Below are 23,670 nucleotides of genomic sequence, written 5' to 3'. Positions count from 1 at the left end.
AGCCAGCAATCACGCACTCTACGAGCCAGCAATCACGCACTCTACGAGCCAGCAATCACGCACTCTACGAGCCAGCAATCACGCACTCTACGAGCCAGCAATCACGCACTCTACGAGCCAGCAATCACGCACTCTACGAGCCAGCAATCACGCACTCTACGAGCCAGCAACTGCGGTGAAAGTAGGGAAGAAACATACTAATAACCTCAGAATATCTTTAGCTTATTTTTAGACTTATGAACTATTCTGTATGATGCAAGTAGATTTGGTCTTTCAACATTGCATCTGACAGAATCCATTTTTATTCCGGTATTTTAGAAATCTTAGTGTTTTCATTGATTTTTACGCAGCATTTGATCACACACAAAAACATTTCTGGGATCGCTCAAAGTCGACTGGTTACCGTACGTGTTTCCACTGCATGTTGAAGTCTTTTGCAATCTCTGGCACTATTTGAGTTATCAGGATGGAAAGATTACCGATCTAATCACCAAGAAATCGGGTTTTCATCAGACTGCACTCTCTTTTTCAAGTCTAAATGTCAGTACTCTTAGCAGTCAAAATGTTCAAAGACATAAGGTATCCAATTCTCCAAAATTGTGATGCAATTCGAGGCTTGTTTTATTGCAGGTCATTATGTAACACAAACATCGTTGTGGTGGTGGTGGTGGTGTTGTTGTTATTGTTGCTGGTGTTGTTGATGATAACTCTAACCCTAACCCTAAGTCATGGTGGGGCGGTGATGAAAGTGGCGGTAGCAGCGTTAGAACAGCTTGTTGTTGAGGCGGCGCTGACGATGGTGATGGTGACGTGGGAGGTACAGAGACAGTGGTTGTCGTCGTCGTGGTTGTGGTGGCGGCTGTGATCACTGAGTAGCTGTAGGCGGAGGAAAAAATATTGGTAGTAACAGTCGTTGCGGAGATGATGGTGGCGGCGGTGGTCGTCGTCGTAGTGGTGGTGGCAATGACGGTAATGTGTGTAGTAGCAGTGGTTGTGGAGGGGATAGTGGTGGCGGCAACGGTGGTTCAGGTGGCGGTGGAAGTGGCGGTGGTGACAGGAGGCACGTCCACCATGATGAGCTGTGTGGTACAGCGCGACACTGCAAACAGTCTGTCACGAAGATCAATCATCTCATCACTCCTTCCTTCATCAGTCTCCTTGTCCCAGCCTGGCACCATCACCACCACACGCCGCTCCAAGCCTTGCACATAGTCATAGTGTGTTACTGTGACACGGTCTGTTGCCGCCACCGCCACGTCGTGCACATCTCTCTCCACCCTCGCCCTGTTGTGTCTCCAGTCTTGTTCCCCCAGCACACACACCGGTAAGCCTTCATCACCAAGACCGCGCACCACGCCGCTAGCTCGTGACGTCACCTGGCCTGCGGCATCCTTGATGTCATCTTGTAGTTCTGAACTCCGGGTGATGATGAACACGTCGCGGTAGCTCAGTGGGGTGGGACTGTTGGGGAGGCTGCTACCTGTGTGGAAAACCGTTGTGACCGTTAGAGTATTCTTCAGGTGTAGGCAACTGTAAATAAACTGTCTGTATGTCTGTCTGTCTCTGTCTGTCTCTGTCTGTGTGTGTCTCTCTCTCTCTCTCCCTGTCTCTCTGTCTCTGTCTCTGTCTATCTCTCTCTCCCCACATATACTCTCTGTACAAAAGAAAGTCACAGACACCTATTTCCCGACACACAGACATGACGTTATTATAGTTTGACGTCATCAAAATGACGTAATTTTCTCTTGCTGCTGTGGTCTTGCCCAGCGAACTTGAATTTTCTGTCACTGTGAAATTATTTGACAGGGTAAAATGACACGATGGGAACTTGTTTTAGTTACCCTACCTACCTTGCTACCTATCTACCTACCTACCTACCTTTCTACCTTCCTATGTATCTATCTATCTACCTACCTTCCTCCCTCCCTCCCTCCCTACCTACCTATCTATACTGTTCAAAAAAAGAAACGCATAGTTGCTACTTGCCAAATTTGTTTTATTTTTCGAAAAAATTAACAGAAAATCCAATATTTAGATTATTTGTTTGAAATTTGGTATGGACACAGTTGAATGCACACACAGTTCATTTGCATCTTCAAATCAATCAGTCAATCAATACGATTGGGTGCCGAGGCTGTCAAGTCAGTAGGGGGTGTGACTGCCTTGAGCAGCAACAACTGCCCGGCACCTTCTGGGCATGGACTGGATCAGATGCCGGATATCTTGCTGTGGGATGGTGTCCCACTCCTCCTGAAGTGCCTGCAATAGATCGCGGTGATTTGCCGGCGCTTCTTCTCGCCTGCGCACACGTCTGTCCAATTCATCCCAGAGGTGTTCTATCGGGTTCATGTCTGGCGACATGGATGGCCAGGGAAGCACCTGGACATGGTGGTCGGTGAGGAACTGGGTGGTGAGTCGTGCTGTGTGCGGGCGAGCGTTGTCCTGCTGGAATATGGCATCCTGGTCAGCCAGAAGAGGAAGGGCGTGTGGGCGCAGAATTTCCTCCACGTATCGCTGGGCAGTTATGCGCCCTTGGACGTGCACCAGGGTGCTCCTTCCAGCGGTATTGATCGCCGCCCACACCATGACGCCTCCACCACCATGAACGGGTGCCTCATCCACACAAGTTGGGCGCGTAACGTTCGTTTACTCTCCGGTAGACCCTCCTCCGACCATCATGTCGCTGGAGCAGGAATTAGGAGCAGGAAGTAGGACTCGTCGCTGAACCACACGTGTCTCCAGTGATTCCGGACGGTCCAGCAAAGGTGCTGGTTGCCCCACTGCACTCGGTTCTGGCGATGGCGGCGGGTGAGGACAGCTCCTCTGTGAGGTCTGCGAGCTCTCAAACCAGCTTCATGCAGGCGGTTCCGCACGGTCTGGTCCGATAATCGGTGTGGCCCGGGGAGAGCCTGGACAGAAGATGAGGCCGACAGGAAACGATTCCGGAGGTGGCGGAGCCGTATGAAGCGGTCGTGAGCAGCAGTTGTCGCCCTTGGTCTTCCCGCTCGTGGCAAGTCAGCAACGGAGCCAGTGGCTTGAAACCTGACCCACAGTCTACTGATGGTGCTCTGGGACACGTGGAAGTGCCTGGCGATTGCACTTTGACTTTGGCCTGCTTGTAAACGACCCAATGCAATTTGGCGGTCTTCTCTGCTCAATCGGGCCATCTTTCGTCGCTGAATTGTCGTCTGATTTCTTTGTGGCGAACAATCCGCTTTTATGGGTTTTGGAAGACATGGTGAGAGCTCAATATTCCCCGAGTTTCACGAGATTACACTGAAGCATGACGAGTGGTCATGCCAAATGAGCAATTTTGACATTGTAGCCACTGATAACGCATGCGTCACGTGCAGAGCTCACTTGTGGCAATGGACGAAAGGTCGACGACCAGATAAACATTTTCTGCAGTTTGGTGGATATCCTTGTAGCCATATAACTAAATTAACCAAATATTACAAGCTATGCGTTTCTTTTTTTGAACAGTATATTTATCTATCTATATGTGACCTTCACAACTCACCCCCACTGCCCACACCAAGACGGCGCAGCTTGGCGGCGACCTCCTTACCGCACTGTTGGCACTCTACTGGCCACCGACCTCTGTGAGCGTTGCCATGGTGACTCAGCCGTATCACGCGCAGTCCGTCGCCAGGGGCAGGTACACCGCTGTCGCTGTAGTTGTGGACTTGACCTGTAGCTTTGTCAACCGCTGGCTGTACCTCCCGCAGCACGGATGGAGCATAGCGGAGAGGGACGGTGAGCGGTTCAGGCCGCAGTGATGGGGGGATGTCGGTGTGATAAACACCTGCCGCCCACAGGTGCAGGCCGGGAACGCTCTCCGCCAGGCGGGCCACCAGTGAAGTGTTGCGTGGACCATACTCAGTACTGTGACACAGAATGGAGACACGTTGTGAGAGATGTGTGTCTGGCTTGGAGGAACGTGTCACACTCATACCACACGGAACAGCTGGGTGAGGTTCGTGAGGACACACACACACACACACACACACACACACACACACACACACACACGTGCACATACACACACACGCACAAACACACACACGCACGCACACAAACACACACACGATGACACACGCACGCACACACGAACGCATGCACATGCGCCCGTGCACACGCTCGCAAACTGATAGTACATGCACTCGTACACACAAAGACGCGCGCACACACACACACACACACACACACACATACACACGCACGCGCGCGCAGATTCAAACACTCACATGCACACATATATACACGCGCGCGCGCGCACGCACACACACACACACACACACACGTACACACACACACACACACACACACACACACACACACACACACACACACACACACACACATAGTATGTAACACAAAACCGTAAAGACCAACCTGCTAGAAAAGAGCGCCTCATCCAACAGAACGTGCAACTGTCCGTCCTTGACCCGCGCCAAGAGGTTGGTGACGGCCTGCTGCACGTCGGCCTCCCTGTTGAAGTCATAGTGATGTAGAACGACGGTGCCTGGTGTTAGTGGAGGTGTCGGGTCCGCGCTCAGAGCCATCCCTAGCTGCCCTGCTATCATCCTGCTGGCAGCCCGGGTGTTGTAGTGCGTCGACACCACTTGCACGTCGTGGCCCTGAAGCAGCCACCTCCCTCCCTGCAGTACCAGCACCACCGTCTTTCCTGTTGGAACACAAAACTCAACATCAGAAACACGACAACAATAATTTCTCTGAAAATACTCACTGCATGAAAAACTTTCTCTTTTCACCCTTTGTATTGAGTGGTTTAACTCTTTAGTTTCAAACCTTTTTCTGAGGCAAATGATTCTGTTTTCTTCAGTTCATCACAGTTACTGTAAAATCAGAGGACAAAGACAAAATGCACCAAGTAATGGGACAAACTGAAATCGTTGCTTCCAGTGACTTAAAATAAAACAAACACGTCATACCCAATACGTCAAGTCTTCAACAAAGACGTCATTTCAAAATTCAAGAAAAGCTGAAGCAATGCCAATGCAAAGATACGAAGGCCCAATGTCATAAGTTTATAAACACTGCGTATCGAGGCATATTTACATTGCTGTTATTACTTAATATTAGCTTAAAATATGTACAGCTGTCCTGTTATTTATGTCGTAAATGTCCAAATACTTTTGCAGGATGTGTGCGAAATGTGAAGTCTGTAAGATTGCTACATTGAAAGTTATTAAACTGTAAAAGCAGGCTAAACTCCAAATTGTTAAACAAAAACTGGAAGTCCCTTGTACACACCCTTGTGACAATGAAAAAGACAAGAACCAATGATTGTTACCGTATCATTTTTTAGTTAGGACAAAAACTATGTTTCGTAGTATGCTCCTGTGGGCGAAAACTATTTCAAAAGTTGAAACATGTATTGTTTCTCTTTTGCTAGGAAAAGTCGGTAGATCCCTCCCCCCCCCCCCCCCCCCCCTCAACACCCCCGCTAGTTTGGCGAGGAAGTACCGTTTTTTACAGGCGAGACTTGGCGAGTGACGCGAGTTTGGCGAGGAAGTACCGTTTTTTACAGGCGAGAATCGGCGAGTGACGCGAATTTGGCGAGGAAGTGCCGTTTCTTGGGCAATTCTCGCCTCAGTGCGGCCGCCATGTTTTCTCGTCAACCCAAAGCTACCTAGCGTTCGCGGCGAGAATCCTAGCGGCCCTCGCGGTGAGAATTGCCCAAGAAACAGTACTTCCTCGCCCCACTCGCCAATTCTCGTCTGTAAGAAACGGTACGTCCTCGCCCCACTCGCCAATTCTCGCCTGTAAGAAACGGGGGCCTGAATGTGTGTTCGCGTCACACTCATCCAACATGTTATGAACGTGAGATTTTTTGGGTGACGTTCTTTTTTCGACTTTTGCGCTGTCGCAATCAAGCTGGAACATTGCCAAAGGTAAGACATGTTTCTTCTATGATATACGAATCATTTATTGCCACTGAATTTTATTAAATACATTTCAGCACTTGGAGATACGTGACTTGTAATGTTCAGTGATTCGTGAATTCATTTCTGACAAAGTAACGTCTGTTTTTTTTTCTTTTCTTTAGTTTTAAAGCTGTTGCGTTTATTTGTCATGATGTCAAAACATAAAATGCCTTCTGCTCGTCAAACGGACATTAAATATTGTGTGCAGTTGTAATCAGCACAATACAAAACTTAAATACCTTGGTGTTTCTCATCAGAACAATAAAATATAGGTGGGTGGGTGTGACACCTTTGTGACGATGACAGGTGGGTGGGTGTGACACCCATGTGGCAATGCAGTACAGGTGGGTGGGTGTGACAACTTTGTGACAATGCAGTACAGGTGGGTGGGTGTGACAACTTTGTGACAATGCAGTACAGGTGGGCGGGTGTGACAACTTTGTGACAGTGCAGTACAGGTGGGCGGATGTGACAACTTTGTGACAGTGCAGTACAGGTGGGTGGGTGTGACAAAACTTTGTGACAATGTAGTACAGGTGGGTGGGTGTGACACAACTTTGTGACAATGCAGTACAGGTAGGCGGGTGTGACAAAACTGTGTGACGATGCAGTACAGGTGGGTGGGTGTGACACAACTTTGTGACAATGCAGTACAGGTGGGTGGGTGTGACAACTTTGTGACAATGCAGTACAGGTAGGCGGGTACGTGTGACAAAACTGTGTGATGATGCAATACAGGTAGGCTGGTGTGACACAACTTTGTGACAATACAGTACAGGTGGGTGGGTGTGACACAACTTTGTGGCAATGTAGTGCAGGTGGGTGGGATGTGACACAACTGTGTGGCAATGCAGTACAGGTGGGCGGGTGTGACACAACTGTGTGACAATGTAGTGCAGGTGGGCGAGCGTGACACAACTTTGTGACAATGTAGTACAGGTGGGTGGGTGTGACACAACTTTGTGACAATGTAGTACAGGTGGTCGGGTGTGACACAACTTTGTGACAATGTAGTACAGGTGGGTGGGTGTGACACAACTTTGTGACAATGCAGTACAGTTGGGCGAGTGTGACACAACTTTGTGACAATGCAGTACAGGTGGGCGAGTGTGACACAACTGTGTGACAATGCAGTAAAGGTGGGCGAGTGTGACACAACTTTGTGACAATGTAGTACAGGTGGGCGAGTGTGACACAACTGTGTAACAATGTAGTACAGGTGGGCGAGTGTGACACAACTTTGTGACAATGCAGTACAGGTGGGCGGGTGTGACACAACTGTGTGACAATGTAGTACAGGTGGGCGTGAATAGTCAAGCTGCATGCAGGCATTTCAACCTGCAGATATCAAAACTACGTAATGAGTTCTACCTTCCAGGTGAATTCCCACCGCACTTACCCTAGCTTCTTGCGAGGGTGGAGGGAGTAGAAGGGAGGGGGGGGGGGGGAAGGGAGAGAGGGACTGTCCCAATTGTGGTGCTACCACTGTGCAGTCTGATCTGGGGCATACACGATTTGATAGTCTAAACAGTGCATGCGAAACATAACATACACAGGAAATGACGAGGTCAGGTCGGGCGGCCACGGTCTTTTACCGTGTTTATAATTATATCCAATTCAAACAGCCAACGTGTTGCAAGCACAGACTACCGGTAGCTATGGAGCAGCGCTTGACTGACCGCTCATGCCCTTCTCCCACTTTTCATCTCAACGCTAGTTGCTGTTGTTGTGTTGTTGTTGTTGTTGTTGTTGTTGTTGTACATGATGATGTTTTTTCCCAGTAATCGTCCCCCTTTTACATCATCATCATCATCATCAACGTTATCATCATCATCATCATCATCATCATCATCATCATCGTCATCGTCATCATCATCTCCTCTTCATTTACTCCTTCAGTCACATTCTGGAACACACAATGTGTCATACCCTCGGAAACACACTCTTACACGCACACACACACAAAACACACAAACGCTCACACGGCGCGCGCACACGCACACACACACACACACACGCACACAAACACACACACACACACGCGCGCGCAAACAAACAAACACACACACGCACGCACACACATACACACACACACACTGTGACACACTGTGACACATACACACACGCACGCACGTACACACACACACAAACACACACACGCACACACACACACACACACACACCCACACACACACACACACACACGCACGTACACACACACACAAACACACACATGTACGCACGCACACACACACACACACACACCCACACACACACACCCACACTTAGGCTCGCGAGAAGCCCCACTCAGTGCAGCCACAGTGAACGTGACCAGTTGAGGCAGCGCGCAATTATTGCAACAATAGAACTAGATGACCTTGGGAGTTCCACTGACTATGTTTAGTGGCAGGAAATTCCGCAGGTATGTGGCGGGGAGTTTTACCGGGAAGCATCTTGTATTGTATGACTTTGTTTAATTCTTTATCTGTGTGTGTTTACGCTTAAAATAGCACCAGTTTAAAGATTGATTTAAAAACAAGACTTCTAAAGTATGTGTGCTTTGTGTGATGGGTCTCTGATCTTGAAAACAGCGAGGCATTAGCATTTTCTTCAGATAAACATGATGTCTGCAGTTATGCTATTGACAGGTGGGTGTGACACAACTTTGTGACAATGCAGTACAGCTGGGCGGGTGTCGGCGGGTGTGGGCGGGTGTGACGCAACTGTGTGACAATATAGTACAGGAGGGTGGGTGTGACACAACGCTGTGACAATGCAGTACAGGTGGGCGGGTGTGACACAACTTTGTGTCGATACAGTACAGGTGGGCGGGTGTGACATAACTTTGTGACAATGCAGTAAAAGGTAGGTGGGTGTGACACAACTTTGTGACAATGCAGTACAGGTGGGCGGGTGTGACATAACTTTGTGACGATACAGTACAGGTGGGCGAGTGTGACACAACTTTGTGACAATGTAGTACAGGTGGGCGGGTGTGACATAACTTTGTGACAATGCAGTACAGGTGGGCGGGTGTGACACAACTTTGTGACAATGCAGTACAGGTGGGCGCCCAACCAGCATGATTCTGCGTGACGCATGCGTTATTTCTGCGTTTTTCATGCGGGGATGCGTACGGCCTCGTGACACCTTCGCTTCGCGCGCGTTACTTTTCGCCAACTTTTACGCAGATTGTCGCATTCGAAACGACTTCACCACGCAGTGTTTAGCACGCATGGATTCAATGAAAAGGTGATTGCAATTTTTGTTTTTCCTAATTTTATACCGTGGGTTTATGCATTTACTTCATGAAATAATTTATTATATTTTATGTTATTAAAAAATATTTACTTTTAAATTTTGGTTATGAATAGTTATTCTTCTTCAAAAACTTCTTTTTTTTTTTTTTAGAAAAAAAATTGCATAAAAACTTTCAATCCGTTATTTTTTAGTTTATCTTAAGACAGTTTCGGTTAAAAAAAAATGCATTTAAAAGTTTAATAAAAATATTTTTATTTTATGTAATGGTTTTCCCATTTAATTTTTATTTAATCATTTTGTTATTACCAACATTTATTTGCTTAATTGTTATCCTGATTATTTTTATCTTAAAATAAATATGATTATTTTAATTTGTATTATCATTATAATTGTTTTAGCATGTAATATAATTATTGTAATGGGGATTTGGTATTGTTGTAGGAATCAGCTTTCCACAAAATAATGTCGTGGAAAAATCTAGGCAAAGCATAATAAAAATATTATATGAACAGAAAAGATAACTGAAATCTATATGAACACCCATAACAAAACGATAAAAACATTTAAAAAATTCAGATTAAACAAAAAAATGTAAACTAAAGTAACTTTGAAACTAATTATCTACTCAAAATAAAGGCTGATGTTAATGGTTACATAAAATTTGTTCTCAGCATATTTTCATTTTATTTTATTTTGCTTTGGAAGAAAATATCCATGAAAGTTCAATTTCAGGGGAGACAGTTACCTTGACTGAAAAGAGCAATTTATTGAAGTTATTTCCCTTGTCTGTCAGACCTACTTCAGACAATCTCCAACTTCCTGTTGGCAAGAAGTCTGTCAAATCCACATTGTATTGGCGTTTTTTTTGCTTTTTCTTCATATTGACTTGTATTTTTGACTTGCTTATTGGATGCAAGGTAATCTTATCCTTCTCTCTGAAATGAAGATTGACTTCTTTCAAGAATAGGTAAGTTGATCAACTGAAGGAAAGATTTGGGAATTTGAATTTTTGATAGCTCGCGGCTTCGGCTTCCGAGTTTGATGGCAGAGAGAATTTCTCACACTTTCGATTTTTTTTTCGCCTAGAAGAACACTGTTCTATTCATTCATGTTTGTTTTGTCTGAAAGATGGATGAATGAACTAACTTTTCCAAAAACATAAAGTTGATTGATGCAGTGGTTTGTTTTTAAGGAGTTGTGGAAGAGTGAAAATACCATCCGAATCCCGATTCGCGGGTCGCTCACGGCACCATAAAACGAATTTTCGTTTATCATTTTATGTCTCATTGTCTGTTTCTTGGTGAACTTTGGTTGGTTCCTAATCTGGTCGAGTCATTGCGGCAGCAGTTGTCAGGAGCTTTAGTAGTAATACTAATAGGCTCTTCATAAATCTGTTTGTTTTTTATTTGTATCTTTTTATTTTTCCACAGATGTTCAACTTTCAGTTCCGCATACTGACATAGACTCATAGTCATAGTGGAATATTCTGTGTCTGAGTCTCGGAAAAGAGAAAAATTACCCTTGTTCCCGAGGCATGCATAGACTAGAGAGGCAGGCAGAGGCTGTGTCAGCGTGTGCAGTGATAAAGTTGAAAAACAGATTTTTTTGAAATAAAAATAAAAAATACATCACAGAGGTCTAAAATAAATATACTAATTTAGTGAAATTGAGATGCTTATATTTAATAATTAATATTCCAGTTTTGATGTTTGCGTGTTACTGTTACTGTTAGGTTTGGGAATCAATGTGATCCTATTTAACTTCCAAGTATTTATTTTTTCAGAAAGCTTTGACTTGAGTATGACGGTGCTCACTGCTTGTTTGAACTGAAGGTGAAGAAAGCTGAGATGGACAGTGACCTTAACACCGCCACCGATGCCAGTAACGCAGACTGTCGTTCCGTCCCGGCAAGGTGAAGATGAACAGGTATGGCTCGATAGCAATGAGTGTCTCATTCAGAGTCATTGATAGTGACACTGACAGCGTCTTTTTGTTCTGTGACTTTGGCTTATTTTGTGTTTTATTCTTTTAGTTATAACCAGATGTGTCAAACAAATTCAGCTGATCTCTTTTACTGTTTTAGTGAAACAAATGTATTGTTTCCAGCAAAGGGAAAAAAAATCGGGTGGGGGCGGTTGGTCGATTTTATTTTTATATTTAAATTTTTATTTTATTTTAATAGTTTTATTGATGTTTGTTTTTAATTAACACAGGCATCTCATTGATGAGAAAGTGTGAACTGTGTCCGCGGGATGCCAGAGAAGAGTAACTTTTCATCCAAAGTCTGCAAAATTGAATTTAAAATTTAACCTTTTTGAGTCACTTGAGAAAAAGTGACTATGTAATCGGTCAGTGTTAGTCTGTCCGGCCGGCCGTCCGGCCGGCCGGCCGTCCGTAGACACCACCTTAACGTTGGACTTTTCTCGGAAACTATCAAAGCGATCGGGCTCATATTTTGTTTAGTCGTGACCTCCAATGACCTCTATACTTTAACGATGGTTTCGTTGACCTTTGACCTTTTTCAAGGTCACAGGTCAGCGTCAAAGGAAAAATTAGACATTTTATATCTTTTCTCGGAAACTATCAAAGCGATCGGGCTCATATTTTGTTTAGTCGTGACCTCCAATGACCTCTACACTTTAACGATGGTTTCGTTGACCTTTGACCTTTTTCAAGGTCACAGGTCAGCGTCAAAGGAAAAATTAGACATTTTATATCTTTGACAAAGTTCATCGGATGTGATTGAAACTTTGTAGGATTATTCTTTACATCAAAGTATTTACATCTGTAGCCTTTTACGAACGTTATCAGAAAAACAAGGGAGATAACTAGCCTTTTCTGTTCGGCAACACACAACTTAACGTTGGGCTTTTCTCGGAAACTATAAAAGTGACCGGGCTCAAATTTTATGTGAACGTGACTCATTGTGTTGTGAATAGCAATTTCTTCCTGTCCATCTGATGCCTCATATAATATTCAGAACTGCGAAAGTGACTCGATCGAGCGTTTGCTCTTCTTGTTGATGAATATTTTTGAATGAATACAAAAAGTTCTAGTGTTTGGAGGAAAAGTTAAGGTCAGTTCAACTTTAAACAATGATTTTTAGTGTGTGTTTGTTCTTCTGTCTTAAAAAAAAAAAAAAATCTGCTTGAAGTAAATACACACACAAATTTTCATCTCCAACTGCTGAGTCCCTACATCTTTTTACCCCATCAAATGCCACTCTGTATGCCCCTTTAAAAATTGATTGCAATATATATATTCCTCATCTTCTCCTGAATTCAAAAATATAGAGATGTCACGTTTACTTTGAACATTTGCTCAGATTGTTTTTTAGTGCTGATGGTTTCTTTTCAGGCCGACAGATTGTCTAAAATATGTATTGCTTCATGTACATGACTTTTTGTTCTTCTTTTCTTCCATTCAGCGGACACAAGACTACGAGCAGAGCAGAGCGGCAAGATAAACATCAGTTCTTGCTGCTGGAGAAGGTTCTACAGGAGCAGATGGACCTGATGCGACTAATTTAGTAATTGGTCGCCAAAGAATCATGGTGGAGCCAGAGCCTGTGCTACTGTTCGATGGAGTCATCTTTTTACTGTTGAGTGTGGAAGATGTTGAAGGCACATGATGGATCTGTCAAAGGAGTGATCACTGGTAGGTGGCTTTGAATGCTATTGTTGAAGCAGACCAGTCATGCCTGTGCTATTTAGTATTTTCCCCAGATAACTGTAGCAAGATCTTGTGAGAGTGACATGTTATTGTTAGACGCTCTTTAGGCTTTAAATGTTACCTTGAGTGTGTGCTTTTTGGAGGATGCCAGATGTCATCACGGTTCACGGGTGTATCTTAACTGTTCATCAGTTCTCAGTCATGACCAGTTTCCCATTATCCTGGGAATTCATGCAAGGTTTATGCGTATTGGTCACATTTGTGAATTTAACCAACACATTTTGATGATAAAACTATGCTTATGGGTACGCACAATGATGGGCCTCTTTTTCTCATGTGGGGTGCGGAAAATGCATGCACCACTTTGTTTTCTGTGATCATTGCATCTGTGAGAAATAATGCAAATATTGCTCTGTGGCCAGAGCTGCCATCTGCTAGGTTTTCAGGGATGTAACAGAAATTGCTACGCTGTTTCCTCAAGTTCAAAACTGCAAGTGCTACACTCAAGCAAATAATCACAAACATGCAACAGTGCCTTCTTGTGAGTTCTGATTCTCACTTTGTGTAGGCATCGGATTATGGGTCAGAAAAAAATTGTCCACACTGAATAGTATCACGCTTGACGCTCTCTTCTAACTATGTTTGTGCTTTCCAAATGAAGATTTGTGAGATAGTATTGAATGATTGATGCAGGTCACCTGAGGTGTGTGATTACATTTTATGACAATGCTACACTCAATCACCATTTGCTCTTCTGAAAACTTTTTTTTTTAAAGCAAGTGCGATTATTGATTTTTTGTTCCAGGTGACAGTATGATGCTTCCAGATTGAATTGTTTGTATGTGAAGAAGAGCTGTCTGAATATTTGATTTTTGGAATCCAGTTGGCTTGTTTTGTTTGTTTCAGATCCATGACCATGAGCTCGGTGTGGTTGGTGGACATGAACTAAAGACGACTACTGATGCTGTGATGACGAAGGTGTTCCATAGGCTACACGGTTGCTGACAGGGGGCTCTGGGGGAGGGCAGGGAAAGAGACCATGGTGTACGCTGCGACTAAAAGCCATCGACAGTGAGTTGTTTTTCATAATTTGTAAAATCATCCTGGTCCTTTTAGGAAGAAGATAAAATCCATGTCTACAAAACAACAAGTTATTTCTGTCTCAAATTTTGTTCTTTGGAATCAATTTTAAATTTGCCATGTTTCACATGTGAATGATAGTTGTCAAAGCTTTTACGCTTAACATTAAATTGCTAGAAGCCAAGTTCCTGAGCTCATTTGTCAGTGTCATGGATTTTCGACTACATACGAAATAAGGATGTTAGCAAACGGTATGATGTCGTCACATATGCGTCTGCACGTCACAGTACATGTATTATGAATTTCCGAAGGCCCCCAAAGAAAAAGTCATAGTAAAGGTAACTTTAACCACTTGACTGCCTTATGACGGGTATACCAGTCATGCGCTTGTGCAGCCGCAGCGCCTTAGGACGGGTAAACCCGTCTTCTCCGTTCCGGGATTTTCCAGAAATGCTACGTCACTGCTGACACACAAATAGCAGCCAATGGCTTGTTAGGATACCTCATTCTCATGAATAAACATAAATGGTGACGCAATTTTGCGTTTGAAGGCTATTTTCGGCCTTGTCGACAGGGTATGGGAGAGAAATCTCGACTCGTCAAAATGGCTAACGGTGACTGTCGACCGGGCCCTAGTAGGGAAAAACAAAGCCAGACTGACGCTACAGGCGGTGCAAATGATTATGGATACTGACAGGGGAAGGGGGAGATCTTCTTTCGGACAATTCGTTGGAAACAGGTAGATGACAGTGATTATAATCCTTTCTTGGAGCGAGCAAAACAGCCACCTGTGTTTGATCCACAGGCACCGGAAGATGCGCCGGGCTGATTTTTCAAAAGTTCATATTTAAACATCATTATGAGCCAAACTAATTATCATTTCCATGATTAGACACTAAAAACAGATTCTTGGTTCAATTTCCTTTAAAAACAACATAGGTTTTACTTACCTACCTACTGCCAGTTTGAAGCTAGATTTTTTTGTGAATTATTACACCCCAAACTCCAATATTCCCTGGCAGTCAGGAATGCACATACCCAAGTTTTGATTGGCAGCGAAAGGGTTAAAACAAATTTATATTAGGGTAGGTATTTTTTTTTACTTCTCTTCTACAAGGATTACAATGTGTTGTAATTTCCTAACTCAAGTATAGTTGGTGTGTTGTAAAAGCGTATGGTGTGTATGCAAGTTTGTGTGTCTGTATGATTTTTAGCAAGTTTACAGGCGTCAGGAAATAAACTTGAGACTTTTCTCAAATCAGTGATAGTTGTTTGATGATCTAAGTTCATGTTATTTTTTGTTTTGTCATGCAGAGGCTGTTCCGTGAAGCTGTACGGGTGCCACAGGTCAAGACCTTGAAGACGGCCGTTCAAGACTGGTTTTTGGAAGCCTGTGATAAAAGAAAGAGACAACAGGCCATGGAAGAGCCTTCATGATTTGGTTTGCAGTAATTGAACTTTGTAATCTCTGTAGGCTTATTTACAATGCTAGTTGCAAAAATTTGATGAATGTAAGATTTGACTCGCCTGAGAAATTGCTAGTGAGTAATTGTATTTCACAGTTCAGGTCTGTGTGGCTGATGGGTAATGTACAGAAGAGTCTGGGGTTTTGTTGGACATTATTTAAGCTAAGCTTTAAACTTCACACTCTTCTACAGATGATGTTCAGACATGATGTACCCTTTTAGGTTGTGTCAGAACGACAGAAGACTAAACTGGAAGTGCTCAACTACCATTACTATCAGTGGAGACGCATGGATGCATTTGAACTTTTCTTGTGGGTATCCCATACTAAAAATATAGAATACATGATTCTGGAAAAGCTGTTCAAGGGCACTTACACACTATATTCGATTTTTAATACACGACTCAAACCTTCAGGCTAAATTAAAATGAATAAAATACAAGTATAAAGAGTTCAGAAAAGAAGAAAACAAAAAGTGAACAAATAGAAAGAAAAGGTTTTAACAATTCCTTGTCATTTATGGGAGTCGAACGCAAACAACCTAGGCAGCTTGAAGGAGACAATGCATGATGCGGGTTTTTGTTGTTCTTTATTATTTTTTGGAGTTGAGTTGAGAATTTAGAAGCGAGACTAGAAATATACTTTTTTTTTTTTGCTGTTAAAACCGTTATGATTGGATTTCTATAGATGTAAGTCTTGGTGCACCTGATAAAAATTTAGCCCTTGAATGCAGGCAGTGTAAGGTAAATGAAGCAAAGTTCTCTCCGAAACAGCAAAAAAAATGCATTTCAATTATATTGATCCTCGCCACCTTATTTTGTTTGCTGAGCAGCTGGCCGCTGGAGACTTGTCTATCATTTTGTGAGTAAGCTGCGTGTTTTACATCCATTTTGAGATGGCAAACCTATGTTTTACGCAGTCTGATAAGTTTTTTTTAATTTATGAGTTTTATGTCATGTTTTTTTTTTAAATTTATGAGTTTATGTCATGTTGGTGTGCTTATACATATCAGTGGAGAAGGGGCATTGAATAAGTGTTTCTTTTTGATATCATTGTTCTGAATTTTGACTATTAGCTGGCATTTTACCTTTTGTTTCATTATTGTAGTTGTTACTTTTGTGTAGTGAAACTTGATAACTCACTGCTGCCCATGTCTAGGTTGTGTCAATTGTTTTTTCTTCACTGAACGTACCACTGGTTCTGTTTTTTCTCTGGCATTTGAATTTGCTTCAAATCATTGTGAACTTTTTTTTTCCATGCAAAGTTACTGGTATATGGCCAGGAATCTGTCAGTGTGTCCAAAAAGTGTTACACAAACGCCATTTTTTAGACTTGCTTTATCTTATTAATGTTGTTGTGGGTAAGAAAGGAGATGTGGTTTTTAGCAGAATAAAACTGTTTTTATTGGTATGGGCCACCTGGGGCAGTTAAAAACCCGTTATAAACCGTTATTTTCTAATTTTTCACCGATCTTTATGCAATGTTATGGTTAGGTTGGTTGTCCCTAACTGAATTTCAACAAGAATAAAAAGTTGATTTTTGGCAGTTAAAAAACCGTTAAATCCCGTTTTTTCACCAATCTTTATGAAATTTTGTGAGTAGGTCCGTTGTCCATAACTGAGTTTCAATACGTACTTTTCAGAAGAAAAACAAGCTTTTGTCAGTTATAAACCGTTATTTTCTAATTTTTCACCGATCTTTATGAAATGTTGTGAATTTCAACAAGAATAAAAAGTAAAATTTTGGCAGTTAAAAAAACGTTAAATCCCGTTTTTTTCAGGAATCTGTCAGTGTGTCCAAAAAGTGTTACACAAACACCATTTTTTAGACTTGCTTTATCTTATTAATGTTCTTGTGGGTAAGAAAGGAGATGTGGTTTTTAGCAGAATAAAACTGTTTTTATTGGTATGGGCCACCTGGGGGGGGGGGGGGGGGTCAGTATAGTGTCTTGAGCACTTAAGGGGAGGTTCTAGCATGGGTGAAAGCGATTTTTCCAAAAAAATTTGATTTTGGGGTTCTTGCAATAATGGGTAGATAAAACATTGTATAGTATTGTGGTGGAAGAAATTTCACCAAATCATTAAACCGTTAAAATGACAGTTTAACCGCCAAAAAACACTCTGCTCCTTGTTTCTTGGTCCCTAATCGTCGGATTTACACCAACATTGGCACAGTGATCCATTGTCCCTAACTGATCTTCAATACAAACTTTTCAAGAAGAAAAAGTTAATTATGCAGTTAAAAAAACCTTTATAAACCGTTATTTTCTAATTTTTCACCGATCTTTATGAAATGTTGTGGTTAGGTTGGTTGTCCCTAACTGAATTTCAACAAGAATAAAAAGTTGATTTTTGGCAGTTAAAAAACCGTTAAATCCCGTTTTTTCACCAATCTTTATGAAATTTTGTGAGTAGGTCCGTTGTCCATAACTGAGTTTCAATACGTACTTTTCAGAAGAAAAACAAGCTTTTGTCAGTTATAAACCGTTATTTTCTAATTTTTCACCGATCTTTATGAAATGTGAATTTCAACAAGAATAAAAAGTAAAATTTTGGCAGTTAAAAAAACGTTAAATCCCGTAAGATCTACTTTATTCATAGGTTTGTGTGTGTTCGTTTGTAAGAGCAGTGAGTGATAATAGCATGACGTTAGGCTTTTTGAGCTAGCATCGTGGCTTACGCGCTTAGGACGAGGATGTTAATGACAAAACCAGGAAATCCCAACAAAGTGTCTGTGCATCAGTCATTCCTGTCCCTTTTCTAAGTTACACACACACACACACACACACACACACACACACACACACACACACACACACACACACACACACATATACACACACACACACACACTCACACACACACGCACGCACGCACGCACACACACACACTGAAAAAAACATATGCAAGCATCAACATTTCAACGAGACAAACCCAATGCTGGTGTGTCGAAGGAGACAGACACAGCGGGCTTGTTCGAATCAAAGTATCACACCATATCTTCAGCGTATTACCAATACCTGTCCCAATATAGACCAGTTGGTCTAAGAGGACGTTAAACCCTAATAGTCAGTCAGTCTCTCTCTCTCTCTCTCTCTCTCTCTCTCTCTCTCTCTCTCTCTCTATTCCTGTCACCGCCCTCAATCTGTGCCTTGTACAATGATCTGGTAATTTTATTTAAGTTTATTTTATTTAATTAATTTTATTTAAGTTTTTACCTTGTGTTTTGTGTTGAAAAATAAATACATACTCCAGAATTGACAAAAAGTGTCTTGTACATTTTACGTGTTCTTTGTAAAATATTGCCCCAGCCCCTCCACCTGTGAAGAAAGGACACCTGTCTAATAGGGACACCATTACCATACCCCAAGGGTGTCCTTTAGAGACAGGTTTTACTGTACTGCCGAACAACACTTTTCTTCCAAGTTCCATTGTAACAAAACACTTGCCTGGAATTGTAATGTCTTTTATACACTTAAATACCTGCCCACAGATAAAATGGAGCCACAACCCCAAACCAAATATAATATCCCATCTAAAAAAAAAAGTCACATCCCCAAACGCAAGATAATTAACCCTAACTGCCGGATGCAAATTGAAACACATTTTTTTCATTAGTTTTAATTATATTTTGCCTGAGGAAAACAAAACAGCCTGAAATGGACTGGGTGGTCGAGTGGTAACGCACTTGCGCTCGGAAGCGAGAGGTTGCGAGTTTGAACCTGGGTCAGGGCGTTAGCAATTTTCTCCCCCCTTTCCTAACCTAGGTGGTGGGTTCAAGTGCTAGTCTTTCGGATGAGACGAAAAACCGAGGTCCCTCCGTGTACACTACATTGGGGTGTGCACGTTAAAGATCCCATGATTGACAAAAGGGTCTTTCCTGGCAAAATTGTATAGGCATAGATAAAAAATGTCCACCAAATACCCGTTTGACTTGGAATAATAGGCCGCGAAAAGTAAATATTTGCCGTAATGGCTTGAGGTTTACTGGCCGATGTGAATGCGTTATATATTGTGCGTAAAACATGTCTGTTTGTCTGTAAAAAAAATTCAATTTCAAACGGCAGAAATTAATATGTAAAGCGCGGAGAGCAACGGTTAATTGTGGTTCGCGCTATATAAGCTCTCATGATAATAATAATAATAATAATAATAATAATAACAAGTCGCGTAAGGCGAAAATACAACATTTAGTCAAGTAGCTGTCGAACTTACAGAATGAAACTGAACGCAATGCAATTTTTCAGCAAGACCGTATACTCGTAGCATCGTCAGTCCACCGCTCATGCTCGTGGCAAAGGCAGTGAATTTGACAAGAAGAGCGGTTTAGTAGTTGCGCTGAGAAAGATAGCACGCTTTTCTATACCTCTCTTCGTTTTAACTTTCTGAGCGTGTTTTAATCGAAACATATCATATCTATATGTTTTTGGAATCAGGAACCGACAAAAAATAAGATGAAAGTGTTTTTTAAATTGATTTCGAAAATTTAATTTTGATAATAATTTTTATATTTTTAATTTTCAGAGCTTGTTTTTAATCCAAATATAACATATTTATATGTTTTTGGAATCAGAAAATGATGGAGAATAAGATAAACGTAAATTTGGATCGTTTTATAATTTTTTATTTTTTTTTACAATTTTCAGATTTTTAATGACCAAAGTCATTAATTAATTTTTAAGCCACCACGCTGAAATGCAATACCGAAGTCCGGGCTTCGTCGAAGACTACTTGACCAAAATTTCAACCAATTTGGTTGAAAAATGAGAGCGTGACAGTGCCGCCTCAACTTTCACGAAAAGCCGGATATGACGTCATCAAAGACATTTATCGAAAAAACGAAAAAAAAATCGGGGATATCAATCCAAGGAACTCTCATGTAAAATGTCATAAAGATCGGTCCAGTAGTTTGGTCTGAATCGCTCTACACGCACGCACGCACACACACACACACACACACACACACACACACACACACACACACACACACACACACACACACACACACACACACACACACCACGACCCTCTTTTCGATTCCCCCTCTATGTTAAAACATTTAGTCAAAACTTGACTAAATGTAAAAATTAGATAGCATGACTAACCTACCTCCCTAAGAATATTTGCAATTGCCAATGAGCTTTGATCATATAAACTAAGAATGTCACAGACCTATGGGTAACCAAGCACCACTAACACCTACACAAAACCACCACCCCCCCCAAAAAAAAATTCAACAACATTCGATTTTCGACTGAATCATTCAGGTACGAATACTTTTTTCTTTCAAACATTGTTTTTATCATGTTTCGTAAGAAATCACTCGATTTATAGCAGTTTCATTCTCAAAAGTGATGTACGTTACTATTTGGATGACGACCATGCACACTTTACCCGTGGGGCTGGGCTCGTCCATCTCGCACGCAGGTGTAAAAGTCCTGTTGTCATTGATAGATCATATGCAAATGACCAAGGGAGACTAGTTAGGTCACGCTTGTCACAACATCTCGGCAAAACGAGAACGTTTTATTTTGGTTATAAGTAATTTTTCTTTACACAAAATCAACAAATCGTGTCGATTTTCACGAATCACAGACAAAGCATGCATTGCAAGCAATTTTTTAAATATTATTTTAGACTTAGTAGACTGTGTGAACCTCGAAATCGATCTTTGGCGGCCATCTTACATTTACCGCGGACTGTACGACCGTTTGACTGACCGATACCGAATTTACACAAGGATAATAACGTACACCTCGCATCACTTTTCCAAGCGAAATGAACGAAGTTGGCAGCTCCGTCGAGCTCATTTTTGGTCTCATTAAACACTGCATTCATTTCCTGTCTGGTTTGTATGAAGGATTTACCGGTCGCGCACGTGTTCGGAGTACAGTTCTTACAAAACTGAAAGCACCCAAAATCGCGTAACGCTTTTTTCTCCAGAATGACTAGGTAAGGTTGGAATCACAAGTCCGTTATTCATTGCTTACGGCATAAATTTGCCACCATGTTATACCAAAACGTTCGTCCATTCATCCTCTTTCATCCAACACAAAAATGTTCTTTGCAAAAAAAGTTTATAAGAAGCAGGAGCCTGCCAAATAATTCAAGCGGGCTCTTTCCTTCTTTCGACGCCATGACAGATTCTTGGCCATATGTGAATATGTTAACACACTTCAAATCAAAACCTGAAATGTCTCCTTTTTAAAAGTAATTCATATGATTGTCTCCCTTTTTTTTCCTTTTTTTTTTTTTTTCCTTTTTTTTTCGCTCTCCTTCTCTTATTTTGTTTTTTTCTTTCTTATTCTTCGGTTTGTTCTTCCTTTTATCTTCTTATCCTCTTTCTCTTGCTTGTTCCTTGTCCCAGTATGCTTTCACGCCGCCCCATCTAATTATTTTGTGCTCCATCCACATCTGAATTTCGTTCAGCTGCCTTGTCCGAAATGTGTGTGGGGCACATATGTATGTTTAATGTCAATGTTCATGTTTCAAGTTCCTTGCTTTGTGAATTGCATACCAATGTTTTATGCAGTCGTGATAGATTCTAAATGTATGTGTTATCCTAGTTTGGTGTACATTGACTGGATTTCGATCCCTGGAGAATGGGCATTAACTAAGTGTTTGTTTGTGATATCATTAGTAATCTGAAGTTCAACTATTAGCTGGCTTGTAGAACTTTTTTTCTCTTTTTGTTGCTGTTCTGTATTCAAACATGTTGATACAACTCACTGCTGCCTATGCCTAGGCTGTGCCAATTATTTATTTATTTGTTTACATCAATGTGATATAGTGACGAGTGTACATCAAAATTCTCTCTTATAAGTTATACTGGATTCTTCACTGCATGTACTACGGCGTATCGATGATGACTATCAGGGTTTTGTTCTATTTATTCTTTGTTCTGCCAATTTGAATTCTGCTTTGAATAGTATTTTGATCATTTTTGTTTCCGTGCTGCTGGTATGTCAAAATGCAGTGAAATTAAAACCTGGAAGTCACAATGGCAATAAGCGAGATTCAAATCTCTCCTTTGTTTTAATCAATTTATTTGACTGCATTTTTGTTTTAGAACTTGTACATAATTATGATCATCTCTGTTATCGAACCTGCACGCTTGACCTTTGTCTTTCTGGATCAATACAATGTTGTGCACTGCCCATTATTTGTTTGTGAGTGCGTAAAGCGGTTGTGTGGTCTGCGTAAAATTGTGTAGGTCAATCGTGACATCTGCGTGGAGAGTGCGTCAAATGCGTGAGAATGCGTAAAGCAATTGTGACATCTGCGTGGAGAGTGCGTCAAATGCGTGAGAATGCGTACAGCAATTGTGACATCTGCGTGAAGAGAGCGTAAAAAGCGCGTAATGCCTGAGAATGCGTCAATAATTCGTGACATCTGCGTGGAGAGTGCGTAAGATGATCAGGACATCTGCGTCAAGAGCGCGTTAAATGCGTAAAGCAATCGTGTCGTCTGCGTGGAGAGCGCGTTAATAGCGTGAGAATGCGTAAAGCAATCGTGACGTCTGCGTGGAGAGTGCGAATTTGTCTTGGTGTCAAATAAGCGTGCGCTGGAGGTGCGTATGGTCTGCGTAATCTGAGGGAAAACGAGTGTGTCACGCACGTATTTCGCTTTGCAAAATCGCGCGCGTTACGCATGCGTCCAGTGCAGTTGTTACGCAGAGTTTGGCGACTGCGACACGCATTCGCTGCACAAAATTTTGCTGGCTGGGCGGGTGTCGGCGGGTGTTTTCGGGTGTGACACAACTGTGTGACAATATAGTACAGGAGGGTGGGTGTGACACAACGCTGTGACAATGCAGTACAGGTGGGCGGGTGTGACACAACTTTGTGTCGATACAGTACAGGTGGGCGGGTGTGACATAACTTTGTGACAATGCAGTAAAAGGTAGGTGGGTGTGACACAACTTTGTGACAATGCAGTACAGGTGGGCGGGTGTGACATAACTTTGTGACGATACAGTACAGGTGGGCGAGTGTGACACAACTTTGTGACAATGTAGTACAGGTGGGCGGGTGTGACAGAACTTTTTGACAATGCAGTACAGGTGGGCGGGTGTGACACAACTTTGTGACAATGCAGTACAGGTGGAGATGTGTGACACAACTTTGTGACAATGCAGTACAGGTGGGCGGGTGTGACACAATTGTGTGACTATGCAGTACAGGTGTGAGGGTGTGACACAACTTTGTGAAAATGCAGTACAGGTGTGCGGGTGTGACATAAC

At 42.2% G+C, this 23,670-nt stretch overlaps 1 protein-coding gene and 1 long non-coding RNA gene across 2 annotated transcripts; one reads left to right on the top strand and one right to left on the bottom strand.

Annotated features, from left to right (window-relative positions):
- Nucleotides 1-212: 212 nt before the first annotated feature.
- Nucleotides 213-6,278, bottom strand: LOC138979086 (uncharacterized). Its single transcript, XM_070351898.1, has 4 exons — nt 6,191-6,278; nt 4,396-4,687; nt 3,521-3,885; nt 213-1,480 (listed from the first exon to the last, which is right to left on the bottom strand). Exons 1-4 carry the CDS (start codon nt 6,276-6,278, stop codon nt 1,026-1,028), a joined length of 1,200 nt encoding a protein of 399 aa, XP_070207999.1. The 3' UTR covers nt 213-1,025.
- Nucleotides 6,279-11,370: 5,092 nt separating this feature from the next.
- On the top strand, nt 11,371-16,700 carry LOC138978990 (uncharacterized). Its single transcript, XR_011459882.1, has 3 exons — nt 11,371-12,869; nt 13,791-13,955; nt 15,279-16,700. It is a non-coding gene; the product is annotated as an uncharacterized lncRNA (long non-coding RNA).
- The last annotated feature ends 6,970 nt before the right edge of the window (nt 16,701-23,670 follow it).

The sequence above is a fragment of the Littorina saxatilis genome, linkage group LG10, assembly GCF_037325665.1.
Source record: "Littorina saxatilis isolate snail1 linkage group LG10, US_GU_Lsax_2.0, whole genome shotgun sequence".
Lineage (NCBI taxonomy): Eukaryota > Metazoa > Mollusca > Gastropoda > Littorinimorpha > Littorinidae > Littorina > Littorina saxatilis.
Note: the sequence above shows the minus strand (reverse complement) of the source record. Positions and strands in the feature narration are given on the sequence as shown.

What these genes read in the sequence shown, in the direction of transcription:
- LOC138979086 (XM_070351898.1), bottom strand. Translation starts at nt 6,278, where the DNA reads ATGGGTGTCACACCCACCCACCTGTCATCGTCACAAAGGTGTCACACC. An exon ending in TTCTGATGAGAAACACCAAG is followed by an intron (nt 4,688 to 6,190) that starts GTATTTAAGTTT and finishes GTGTTCCAACAG; the next exon opens with GAAAGACGGTGGTGCTGGTA. An exon ending in TCTTGGTGTGGGCAGTGGGG is followed by an intron (nt 1,481 to 3,520) that starts GTGAGTTGTGAA and finishes TTTTCCACACAG; the next exon opens with GTAGCAGCCTCCCCAACAGT.